General features: G+C 36.9%; 2 protein-coding genes across 2 annotated transcripts in view; both read right to left on the bottom strand.

The window, feature by feature from the left end:
- PCNX4 (pecanex 4) overlaps positions 1-13420 on the bottom strand; it is a 40688-nt gene that overhangs the window by 26778 nt on the left and 490 nt on the right. The window contains exon 2 of the mRNA XM_038544859.1: positions 2025-2769. Coding sequence (XP_038400787.1) covers positions 2025-2713 — 689 coding nt within the window. The 5' untranslated portion in view covers positions 2714-2769. The remainder of the gene's footprint in view (positions 1-2024; positions 2770-13420) is intronic.
- Positions 2648-13420, bottom strand: part of LRRC9 (leucine rich repeat containing 9) — a 157879-nt gene continuing 147106 nt past the window's right edge. The window contains exon 34 of the mRNA XM_038544858.1: positions 2648-2769. Within this exon, the coding sequence (XP_038400786.1) occupies positions 2685-2769 (85 nt within the window). The 3' untranslated portion in view covers positions 2648-2684. The remainder of the gene's footprint in view (positions 2770-13420) is intronic.

Raw genomic sequence — 13420 nt, 5'->3', positions numbered from 1 at the left:
CCATCTAAATCAGATATAGGTGATACTTGAGGTACACTCTATCCTGAAGCAAAATCTCTCTCCAGCTGTGAACCTGTGAAATCAGGCAATTTATGTGCTTCTAAAACAAAATGGTGGGACAGCCCCAGGATGGACATTCTTATTCCAGAAGGGAGAAATAGAAAGGAAGGGGTGGCAGGCTCCAAAAAAGTCCCAATAGCAAGGCAAATTCCATTAGATCTTAAGGCTGGGAAAGAATCCTCTTTGGTTTCACACTCTGCCCTCCAGGCCTCCAGGGTTGCAATAATTACCCAAACAGCTCTAGGTGGGGGGTCCCATTCCCAAGGCTCTGTAGGGCAGTACCAGTCCCAAGGCTTCCAGCTTCTAGTTTGTTGAAACCAAGGAAAAATATCCCTGACAATCTCTGAATCACTTTTGGGGTCTTTTTCCCTCTACTTAAACACCTGTCAAATCTAAGAAATCTAACAGCCTTAGTTCATTCATCTTGTCTCTGACCCCTTTCATTGAAACTGACAGTATTTTTGGTCATACAACCCCATAAACCATTGAGTGGTAGTTCAGTCACACTCTTGGTGCTCACTTCAGAACATGCTTTCTCTTTTTTTTTGGTAATACAGAAAATTTTCCAAACCTTCAAGTTCTGGTCCATTTTTATTTATCAATTCCTTCTTCAATTCATCTCTCCTTTCATACAAGCAGTCAGGAGGAATCAAGCTGTTCTTTCAAACACTTGCTTAGAAATATCCTCACCTCTATATCCAATTTCATTACTCTCAAGTTCTACTTTCCACAAAACTTTAGAAAATGGTTTGGCCAAGTGCCACTTTATAGCAATAATCACCTTTTCTCCAGTTTCCAAAAATAGATTCGCATTCCTAACACTTCACCAGAAATGCCTTTAAGTCCATATTTCTAGCATGTACCTCAAAACTCTTCAGCCTCTACCCATTACCCAATTTTAAAGCCACTTCCACATTTTTACTTATCTGTTACAAGAGCAACCCACTTCTTGGTATCAAAATCTGTCTTAATCAGTTTGGGCTGCCATAATGAAATGCCACAGACTGAGTGGTTTACATAACAGAAATTATTCTGGAGGCTAGAAGTTCAAGATCAGCGTGCCAGCATTGTCAGGTTCTGCTGAGAACTCTCTTCCTGGTTTGCAGACAGCAGCCTTCTTACTGTATCCACATACAGTGGGGAGAGAGAGAGAGAGATTAAGCTCTCCAGTGTTTCTTCTTAAAAGAGAACTAATCCCATCAGATCAGGGCCCCATCCTCATTTTCCTAATTACCTCGCAAAGACCTCATCTCCAAACACTGTCACACTGGGGGATGGGCTTCAACATATGAATCTGAGGGTGGACATGAATATTTAGTTTATTAGATGCCTATACATTTCTACCTGGACACAAACTTGTGAAAGAGAAAGCTACAATCTACAGAAACAGAAAAATAAAAGTCAGATTTAGAAAAGGCAAGTAAAGAGGGTTATCTAACAATTATATAAATAGTTGGTAAACAATTTTGTTTAAAAACTCTATTTTCTATTTTTCTACTATAACATAAAAATTATCACTATTCCTTCTAATAGTTACAACAGAATTAGAAATGTTATTCATCTTAAATTTACTTAATCTGTACATAATATTTATGTGTATAATTTAAAATTCTTCATTAGATCCTCAAAGGAAAGTTTCATCTCTTTTCATAAGTCTCAGCCAGGCTATCTTACAGATTCATAGATCCTTACTTAAAGTGAAACAAAGAATTGAAATTTTGCTTATTTATCTTACCTTATAAAGGATTTTCTTTTACTTTTCAATAAAGTTTAGAGACTGTGTTAGCATGCATGTTTTAACAGAGATTACTCCTAAGAGATTAATCATCAAAACAATCTTATCATCCAATGGTTTGGTCTTGATGATTTCAATTCATAGAACCATTTTTTTTAATACTAAGGAGAGCTCATATTATGCATGCTTAAAAACAAAGCAAGTTATAAAGTATTTGATAACTTATTACCTGTGTGCAAGATCTACAGAAACAAAGACAAAAATATAAAGAGGTCTCATAAGAGGAGTGATTTCATAAGTATCCTGGGTTTGGAAAGTCGCAGTCTCTGCAGCTGTGTTTACAATTAATGAATATTCTCCTATACATAATGTCATCCATCCAAAGACAAACAGTAGAACAGTGCCTCCTGCACTGTTATACAGCAGGGATATTCTATTTGGGAGCAGATACCATGTTCCAAGACCACACATTAACCCAGCAAGAAAAGAATGAAGAACTGTATTGGCTATGTATTTCTTGCCAGGAATGAGAAATTTGATCGTTTCAGCACCAGCACAACTTGTAAAGTCATGTTCATCTTCCTCTGCTAAGATATCTGTGGTTAGCATTCTTTCTACTGAAACCGATTTGTTTCTGGCATATAAACTTGTGAACTGGATGATAAATGCAGCAAAAAGCATTAGTCCACCTGAAAGTGCTGCTGTGTAGTAGTCTTCCAAAATGCCCAATTGATACAAAAGTGTTCCTAAACCACCCCAAACCCATGGCATCAGAAAAAGGATAATTTGATTAACATATACATAAGGAGGGGCACAATAGCCTAATTTGAATCGAGGGCCTCCAAGAAAAGTCTGTGGAAAACGCTTCAGAAAGAAGTCCTGTTTGTAATCATTCAGCAGAGGCACATCTGGACTCATCCTTCTTATTCAGGATTGTTCTGAAAGCCGCATCTTCTTCTGTAACACAGCAGTCTCTAAGAAAAAGAAAAAAAGTCACTATTTGACCATGTCATACTTAAAAGATGGTGAGGGGAACCCCACATTTCTATTTTATCTCCTTAATTCCTTCAAGGACAAGATTTATAATTTCACCTCTCTAGCTCTTCCCCATTGCCTCACACACATGGGGCACTAAACAAATAGTCATGAAGTTGTTTTTTCACTTGAAAAAGAATCATTCACTACTAATTTATTTAGATATTTGGGATTAGATCTTAAATTAGCTAACATTTTTAGATTTTTAAGTCAAAGAAAAGTGCAAAAAGCCAGTTCTTCCAATGCAAATCTGCCAGTGATTTAACTGTTTCCCTAAGAGTTTTTGATGTTTGTTTTTAAACTTTCCCTCTATTATAATGGTTAGTAAAATTTTTCTCTAAGGGCTGAAGAGTAAATATTTCAGCTTTTGTGGACCATATGATCTCAGCTACAATGACTCAATTCTGCTGTTGTATATTTGACAGGAGCACAAGACCATTCAATGGGGGAAAGGATGGTCTTTGCAATAAATGGTGCCAGGAAAACTGAGTATCCATGTGCGAAAGAATGAAATTAGACCCTTAACATCATATACAAAAATTAACTCAAAATAGACCTAAGTGTAAGACCTAAAACAATAAAGCTCCTGGAAGAAAACATAGAACAAAAGCTTCCAATACTAGATTTGGCAGTGGCTTCTTGGATATGACACCAAAGGTAACACACAAGTAACAAAAGGAAAATAGACAAATTAGACTTCATGAAAATTTAAAAATTGTGTGCATCAAAGACACTATCAACAGAGTGAAAAGGCAACTCACAGAATGGGACAAAATATCTACATATCTATCTGATAAAGGATTACTATCTACAATATATAGACAGCTCCTAAAACTCTACAATAAAACAATTCAATCATTGGCAAAGAACTTGAATAGACATTTCTCCAAAGAAGATATACAAATGGCAATAAATACATGAAAAGATGCTCAACACCACGAATCATTAGAGTACTCACAAAATAAGAGAACTACAGGGCCAAATGGAACCTTAGTCATTGATGGTTCAATCTCAAGGAATAAAAAGTAGTCTCCACTCTGGATGAGCTTAACTCCTGTCCTGATGTCAGGTTCAGTGTATTCCTCTATTCTAATATGATTGTTCGGGGTGACCCGGATGGTTCAGCGGTTTAGCGCCGCCTTTGGCCCAGGGCGTGGTCATGGAGACCTGGGATCGAGTCCCACATTGGGCTCCCTGCATGGAGCCTGCTTCTCCCTCTGCCTGTGTCTCTGCCTCTCTCTCTCTGTGTCTCTATGAATAAATAAATAAAATCTTTAAAAAATATATGATTGTTCTATAGAAGCCAAAGGGTAAGTAAGGGCATACTCCTGTGAATGGGTATAAATATTCTGGTTTAAATTATCCACAGAAGATGCCATCAGAAGGGAAAATGAACTCAGATGTCTGGCCTGGGCTTTTTCAAGAGACTGGATGTGCCTGGAATTTATTCAGAGTCAGGTAAAAGCTAGTCCTTTCTGCTCCACTGAGGCAAATCAGTCAGGAACAAGGTGAGATGGCTTGCTGGGAAAGGAAGCCAGAAACTGAAGACACCTTATGAACCAGATTATCTAGCTGCATGTTACTACCCATATTCATTTACCTTTTACTACTTTGGAATCTTTGGTAGAGCATAGTTGAAATGTTATTACCCATTTGATGGAATACTCTGTGATTATATTCCAAACTGAAATATTCTGAAGATCTGTTGTTTATGTGGAAACAGAAAGATGCCATATGTTGAAAAGTGAAAGACACACTGATGATCCCATTTGCACTTTCAAAAATAAAAAGTACACACACTTATGGTTGTATACAGTTTGTATAGGTGCAAAAAATTCCAGATAGTATACACGCTAGGGTGTGCTTGTGTGCCTGTGTATTTTACATGGAACATTTTGATACATCCTCAAATTATCAAATAACCTCTAGAACTCTCAGCCCCATGCCCGCAAACAGGTTCATCTAGTCTTTTCTTTCTGGGTGCTTCTGCTCATGCCCTCTCCTTTGCCTAGGATGTCCTTTCTTTCGCTCCCTAATTGGTATTCTTGATCAACTTTCAAGATTGAGTCTAATCCAGGCAGCCCCAGTGGCGCAGCGGTTTAGCGCCGCCTGCAGCCCAGGGTGTGATCCTGGAGACCCCGGGATCGAGTCCCACATCGGGCTCCCTGCATGGAGCCTGCTTCTCCCTCTGCCTGTGTTTCTGTCTCTCTCTCTAGCTGTGTCTCTATGAAAAAATAAATAAAATCTTTAAAAAAAAAAAAAAAAAAAAGATTGAGTCTAATCCTTTCTGAAAATTCCCCAGAGTACTCTCTTCTCTTTGCGTATTAAACATTGATTGTTCATACCACTCATCTTGTAACATATATCAACATAGGGCATTTCTTCTATTGTTCACCTCTTTATGTGTTATTTTTTCATATATACATCTTTACTAATACGTTATTTGTGGGCAGGGGTCAAATCTTGAGACACTTCCAATTCTCCATTAATATTTAGTAAAATATCTTGGCATGGAGAGAAATGTGATACATTAATTGTGTAGCTTAAATAAGATAATTAAAATTAAAACATTAAATACTGCTGTTTACAAGGGAAGTTGGGAGTGTTTACTGTTTTTGTTTTGTTTTAAAGATTTTATTTATTTATTCAGGAGAGACACACACAGAGAGAGGCAGAGACACAGGCAGAGGGAGACGCAGGCTCCATGCAGGGAGTCTGACGTGGGACTGGATCCTGGGTCACCAGGATCAGGCCCTGGGCTGAAGGCGGTGCCAAACCACTGAGCCACCTGGGCTGCCCAGTTCACTGTTTTTGAAAACCTCTTCTTACATACTCTGCTTCACTCACAACAATAAAGTTGTAAACTATTCTTGTTTTTTAAATGTTTAAAAATATCTTAATTTATTTTTAATATAGAATAAATAATGAAAGTACTTATTGATAGTAATAAACATGGTTAGGTTTCTGCAACGGAGAAGGAAATGGCTGGAGAATTTTAACATGTCAGAAATCCATGCTACATTTTAACTTCATTATTAGGAAAGAGAAGCTAGATCATACTAGTGAAGAAGAGCAGAGATAAAATAGCAAGTACAAGAATGAAAATGAGGCAGGAGCAATCAATAAAGAAGTGAGAGCACATTGAGAAGTATGAAAAGAGTGTTCATACTTGAGTTCCCTCAAGACACCTTAGAAGCATTTGGGAGAGGGGCACCTGGATGGCTCAGTTGGTTAAGCATCTGCCTTTGGCTCAGGTCATGATCTCAAGGTCTGTTCAGTAAGGAGTCTGCTTCTTCCTCTCCCACTGCGCAGGCACTCTCTCAAATAAATAAAATCTTAAAAAAAAATAAAAAAGCAGCAGCAAGTGGGAGGACACTGAGATGGTGATTTGAATTATTTTTAATGTGACAGTGAAAGCAAGGCTGTAGTATACAGAATTATTTGCCTTATACAATGTTTCTTAAAAGGGGGCTCATGGCCAAAGAAGTTTGAGTAATAACACACTAGACTGTTATCTTGAAGGGTCATAGTAGGTATCAGCAAACTGAAGACTTTGAGACATCTTTGAAGTTAAAAAGAAAAAACAAAACACAACAACACACTACTGCAAACCTGCATTAAATGTATCATTTGAATTTTCCAAAATTACTTGAACAGGGAACTCATCTTTCCCAAGATACCTAGCAACAGTTCATGTGTGTAGTGTTCTATTTAAACCACTTTAAGAAATATTGGTCGAGCTACAATTAGGATCTTAAAGATTTAGCTAAGCCAAGAGAATTAAAAAAGATATACCAATCAAGTAGAAATTCACAAAGGTAGACAAGGAAAGAGATTATGATGGAAATTTGACAAGTGACAAGTATATCAGGTTGCTGAAAAGCTTATTTCTAATATGGGTATATTTTCCCTAATATTTTAAGGATAAAGGAAGATTGTAGGACAGATGCTAGAAATTCATTAAAGCAAAAATTATGATAAATTGATACTGTGATTTTTAATTTACAGATTTAAATATTTAAAAAAATATTTTCTTCATAGGAAGCAACACTTAACATTTATACAGAGACCTTTTAAATCCTAATCTGGATTACTGGAACGGAAAGTAAAATCAGAATAATTAAAATTTAACTTCCTGAATGAGATTTTTGCATATATTCTTAGAGATAATTTCTAAGCAGACTAATGCATTTGTATGGCTGCTGCCTCCAACAAGTTAAAACGAAATGTGTCTCAAGGCTTAGGGGAAAAAAAACGCCATAAAAGAAAGGTTAAGGGATAAAGATGGCATCACAACATTGATTTTGGCCATATGCTTTCTTCATATGCTACTCTGAAAGTGGGCCAACAAAGTAGCCATAGAAACGCTGCTTTGTTTGGAATTTGAGCCATGTTTCTTATGCATTATCCAGAAGGCTGAGAAATAGATCAATTTGGCAATATGCTAGGAGGGAATTCTTATTTTTCAGCTTTAACGCAGGAATCAGGCAAGATATCAACCTGAAAAACCCCTTTAAAAAAAAAAAGATAACAAAAAGTAGCATTTTGGTGGGATTACAATAAACTTATAGTTTTCTTAGTTTGGCAAACAGAATTCCTAAAAAAAGAAGTTTTAGCCAATTGTCTGATTTTTATTTAGTGAAGTTTACTTGTTTTTATCCTATGTTATTTTTATTGATTGGTTAATTTCATTCATTGAACCCACAGTTTTTTTTCTATTAGATTCAGATTTTTTTTGTTAAGAACACTTAATATGAGATATATCCTTTTAACAATTTTTTAAAAAGATTTTATCTATATATTCATGAGAGACACACAGAGAGAGAGGCAGAGACACAGGCAGAGAGAAAAGCAGGCTCCATGCAGGGAGCCCGATGTGGGACTTGATCCTGGGACTCCAGGATCACGCCCTGGGCCGAAGAGGGGCGTTCAACCACTTAGCCACCGAGGCGTCCCCTTTTAACAAATTTTTAAGCATATAATACAGTATTGTTAAGTAACAACAGAATGCTCTAGAGTGGATCTCTAGAACTTACTCATCTTGTACAACTAAAACTTTATATGGCAAGTCTTCCACCTATTTCTTCCTCTTCTAAGTTCCTAGTAATCTTCATTCTACTGTTTCAACAAGTCTGACAATTTTAAGATACCTTATATAAGTAGAATCCTACCGTATTTGTCCTTTTCTGACTGGCTTATTTCACTATGTCTTCAAAGCTTACCCATGTGATCACATATGGCAGGATTTTCTTCCCTTTTAGGGCTAGCCAATATTCCATCATATGTATATAACACATTTTCTTTATCCATTCACCCACTGACAGATACTGGGTTCCTTCTACTTTTTGGCTAAGGTGAATAATGGTGCAATGAACACAGGAGGCAAGTATCTCTTCAATATTCTGATATCAATTCTTTCAGATAAATACCCTTAAGTGGGATTGCTGGATCATATGGTAGCTCTATTTTTAATTTTTTGAGGACCTTCCACACTATTCTCCACAGCAGATGCATCATTTTGCACCCTACCTACACTCTACAAGGGTTCCAATTTTTCTACATCCTTGCCAACATTTGTTATTTTTCTTCCTTTTTTTTTTTAAATAATTGCCATCCTCACAGGTGTGAGGTAACATTGAATCCACATATATTTATTGAGCACTTCTGCATTGTGCCTCAACTGTATTTTATTATACTTTCAGGAAACTTACTATATCCTAATATATTTGTCAAATTTTATTAAATCTTTGCTCTCATATTTTATTTTTTTTTAATTTTAAAAAGATTTTATTTATTCATGAGAAATAGTGAGAGAGAGAGAGAGAGAGAGAGAGGCAGAGACACGGGCAGAGGGAGAAGCAGGCTCCACACAGGGAGCCTGATGTGGGACTTGATCCCGGGACTCCAGGATCAGGCCTTGGGCTGAAGGTGGCGCTAAATTGCTGAGCCACCTGGGCTGCCCTTATTTTTAATTTTTAAAAGTACATCTTTAATTCCTAGATGTTCCCCTTTTTATAGGATTCTATTATTATTTCATTAATATGGTCTTTCTGAGAATATTCACTATACATGAGTGTGTACACGCAGATAAATGTCATTTAATTTCTCTGTAAATTGTCTCTTTTTGTCCTTTGCCCCTTTTTCTTTTAAAGTGTTCATTTCTCTTATTAATTTGAAAAACTTTTTATATATTAAGGATATTAACTCTGACATATGTTCTAATCTTTTTTTCTCCCCCTATGTTAACTTGTGCTTGAAGCACTGTTAGAAGATGCTGGTAAGGGATCCCTGGGTGGCGCAGTGGTTTGGCGCCTGCCTTTGGCCCAGGGCGCGATCCTGGAGACCCGGGATCGAATCCCACGTCGGGCTCCCAGTGCATGGAGCCTGCTTCTCCCTCTGCCTGTGTCTCTGCCTCTCTCTCTCTCTGTGACTATAATAAATAAAAAATTAAAAAAAAAAAAAAAAAGATGCTGGTAAGAATTAAAGAGTTCATTTTGACAGTTGTTAATATAGACAAATATGTTAACCTTCCTTTCATAGAGAGATAGCTAAATGAAAATTTAATACTCTCAACATATTTAAATTTTTGAATTCCTACAATGTACTAGGTAATGGTAATAAGACTGGTATCTGATCCAAAGAAGTTTATAATGGGGTAGGGGAGGTAATTTATCATTTCCCTCTCAAATAATTATTACTGGTAAAAGCAACCCTGGATTTACTTTCATTTTCATTATCAAGAGAATAAGCAATATACAGTTTATAAATAACATAAAATTTTTAAACAAAATTAACTCATCAAGAAAAATTAATTTCTGCTTTTTTAAAAGATTTTTTAAAAAATCTTTTAAATCCCGAGATCCCCAATTTCTGCTTGTTTAAAAAATGCCTACACAAACTTTATCAGTAATAAATAGAATGTCCTCATCCACGTTCCTAAAAAAGTATTTTTAAAAATCTGAAAGGAAAAAAATAAAAAAATAAAAATGTGAAAGGAAATATACTGAAGTTCTACTTTTCTAAGCATCACACCTTTATTAATTTGGAAAAAAACACAAATTTGGTATGCCTGGGTGGCTCAGTGCTTGAGTATCTGTCTGCCTTTGGCTCAGGCTGTGATCCCAGGGTCCTTCTCCCTCTGCCTATGCCTCTCTGTGTGTGTTTCTCATGAATAAATAAATAAAATCTTTTTTTTTTTTTTAAAGAGGGGATCCCTGGGTGGCTCAGTGGTTTAGCGCCTGCCTTTGGCCCAGGGTGCGGTCCTGGAGTCCCAGGATCCAGTCCGTCGGGCTCCCAGTATGGAGCCTGCTTCTCCCTCTGCCTGTGTCTCTGCCTCTCTCTTTCTCTCTCTCTATCATGAATGAATAAATAAAATCTTAAAAAAAAAAAGAAAACAAAAACTTCATGTCTGGAAAAGAAACAAAATGGTTTACTCAAAAACATTCTAGAACACAACCTAATTCTAGTTTGCACTGGATACAATGACTTGTTACTGTGAAAGAAGTTCTAAAAAGCAAAAACCTGTGGACTTTTTTTTTGATAGCTAAGTGCTAACAGTTGAGGATATTAATAGGAATCTAGAGATGAAAAGATAGCTACCCCTATAATCCTGAAAATACTCTATGAATCTTAACTAAATGCCATACAATGGACAGTTAAATTCTCGAAGAGCCTTTTGAAAGACATTTAGTGCTAAAACATGAAAAACACATTTCATGTTATAGTTTATCAATTATGTAGTAAGCACCCAAAAGAGTCTTAAAATGAAAGACTGTATCATCTCCTTGATCTACAAAATGGCATTTATTCAAATTCAAGATTTTAGAAGGGTCTTTGACTCTAAGAGCTTTCTGTAAATTCACAGGAATTAGAGAGAAAACTATAACTGGATGGAAAGGGTAAGTAGATAGCTCAAGGGATCTATTTATTGCAGAAATTGGGAAAGCTTCACAGGTAGAATGATGAGTTGTCAGTTCTACAATTCACCTTTCCCAAGTGCACAACAGTAGAATATGAATTGTTAGCATTCTGTTACTTTAAGGAAAAAATAAGATGGTAGAAAATAGCCAAAAGTCACATCCGCACATCACAAATGTGCAGCAGGGCCAGCTGACACGTTTCCTTCTCTCCCAATTTACCCTTTCCACACTGTATATCTTACCAATTATAAATTCAATTAATTCAACTTAATTAAAGTTTTTCTTTCAAAATCAAGTATCAGGTAAATGAAGTCTACCATTCACATGGAGTACTAGAAGTAAACCAACTTACTTAACAGAAAACTGAGAACCAGTGAAATTAAGTGACTTAACCAACACACCACGTCAGTTGGTGCCTGAGTTTTTCAGTCATACTAAGTCATTGACAAATGAAAGGGAATTTTATTTTTTGAGGCTAGAAAAAATAGAAGGTAATTTGAGAGAAAGAGTTTTCAGGGAAAAGAAGGCCTAAGAGGAATCTCCAAAATGTCAAATGGGAAACTTTTGTCAGCTAAGCCGGCATGACGACACTGGCATGCAAGCAAGACTCAACAAGAGTTAACAAGTGGGAAAGTGTCTAGAAGAAAAAGGTTCTCACTATTAAGAAAATGAAAACAACCCATAGAATGGAAAGAAACATTTTGCAAATCACATATATGATATGGGACTTACACCTAGAATATATAAGGAACCCTTATAACTCAATGGTGAAAAAAACAAGTCACTTTAAAGGATTAAAATAGACATTTCTCCAAAGATAATATACAAATAGCCAATAATCACACAAGACAATGCTCCACATCAGAAAAGAGAAATGCAAACCAAATCCATGAGTTATCACTTCAAACCCACTTGACTGGTTATGAAAAAGATGGACAATAACAAGTATTGTTGAGATTGTGGAAAAAATAGAACCCGCAAGTCGCAAGCTAAAATGGCCCAGCTGCCTTCAAAACTAGTCTGGCAGTTCCTAAAAAGGCTAAACTTAGAGTTACCATATGACCTAGCAATTCTATTCCTGGGTATTCACCTAAGAAAAATAAGAATATAAGACTACACAAAAATCTGTATAGGAACATTCACAGCAAAAATATGAATAGTCAAGAAGTGGAAACACCCGAAACGTCCACTAACAGATGAATAAAATGTAATAAATCCACTCGACGGAATATTATTAGGCTACAAACAAGTATGAAGTCCTGACATATGCTACAACATGGATGAACCTTGAAAACTGAATGCTAAGTGGAAGAAGACAATCACAAAGGGCCACATGTTGATGTTGTCTGCTTTCATTTATATGAAATGTGTGGAACATGCAAATCTATAAAGACAAAAGAACAGGTTAATGTTTGCCTAAGGCTGGAGGAGATAGTGACAAAGACGGGAGGGAATAATCCTAAAGGGTACAGGGCTTTTTTGAAGGGGGATGAAATGTTCTAAAATTAACTGTAGTTATAACTGCACAATTCTCTGAATATACTAAAAACAACTGTACACTTTTAAAAATGTTTAATACATCCAAAAATGTGTAATGTACACTTTTAATGAGTGACTTCACTTTTAATGAGTGAATTATACGGAATGTGAATTATATTTCAACAAAGTTCTTAACAAAAGAAAAAAAAAAAACAGATAAGTTCCCCAACCAGGTCTTGTCTAATAACTCGAAGGAAACTTAAGAGTGGCTGACAGATGTCTCAGTTAAATTATTAAATATATTTTTTTAAATTTTTATTTATTTATGATAGTCACAGAGAGAGAGAGAGAGAGGCAGAGACATAGGCAGAGGGAGAAGCAGGCTCCACGCACCGGGAGCCCGACGTGGGATTCGATCCCGGGTCTCCAGGATCGCGCCCTGGGCCAAAGGCAGGCGCCAAACCGCTGCGCCACCCAGGGATCCCCAGTTAAATTATTAAAATGGCAGTATCTCTGGTCATGAGTCTGGCTCTGGATGTTACGATAAAGGTTTGGAGATTTGGCATGGGTGGCAGTGGACACTCAATAATATAAAGGATAGCCTTTACCCTAATCGTAAGAATGATTTAAAAAAAAAAAAAAAACCCTCACCTAACATTATATAGTTGAATAAAAGAGAAATGGTTGGTAAAGAACAAATAATCAGGGTAGCCCGCGAAGCGCAGCGGTTTAGCGCCGCCTTCAGCCCAGGGAGTGACCCTGGAGACCCGGGATCGAGTCCCACGTCGGGCTCCCTGCATGGAGCCTGCTTCTCCCTCTGCCTGTGTCTCTGCCCCTCTCTCTCTCTCTCTCTCTGTGTCTCTCGTGAATAAATAAAATAAAATCTTAAAAAAAAAAAAACCCACCCAGATAATCACTCCACAGGTCTGATAAACAACCTCTGTTGCTGCAGATTTCACTGAAGTAAACGCTGGTCCTTGATAGGGTTGTGAAGAGACCAGCAGATGGTCATTCATGTTCAAGGGGCCAGAAGCTGACTACGTTTGGGCAAAAGTGGTTTAGCTGGAGGTAAGGAATGAGCGCAGTATTACCCTAGGGACGCAATTCACAAACTTTATTGAGAATAACAAGGACATCACTAAATCAAGACGCAATGGGCCATTGTCCATTTCGCAAGCATCTCTTAGAAACA

This window comes from Canis lupus, chromosome 8, assembly GCF_011100685.1.
Source record: "Canis lupus familiaris isolate Mischka breed German Shepherd chromosome 8, alternate assembly UU_Cfam_GSD_1.0, whole genome shotgun sequence".
Classification (NCBI taxonomy): domain Eukaryota; kingdom Metazoa; phylum Chordata; class Mammalia; order Carnivora; family Canidae; genus Canis; species Canis lupus.
This window is presented reverse-complemented; position numbering and strand designations above follow the sequence as displayed.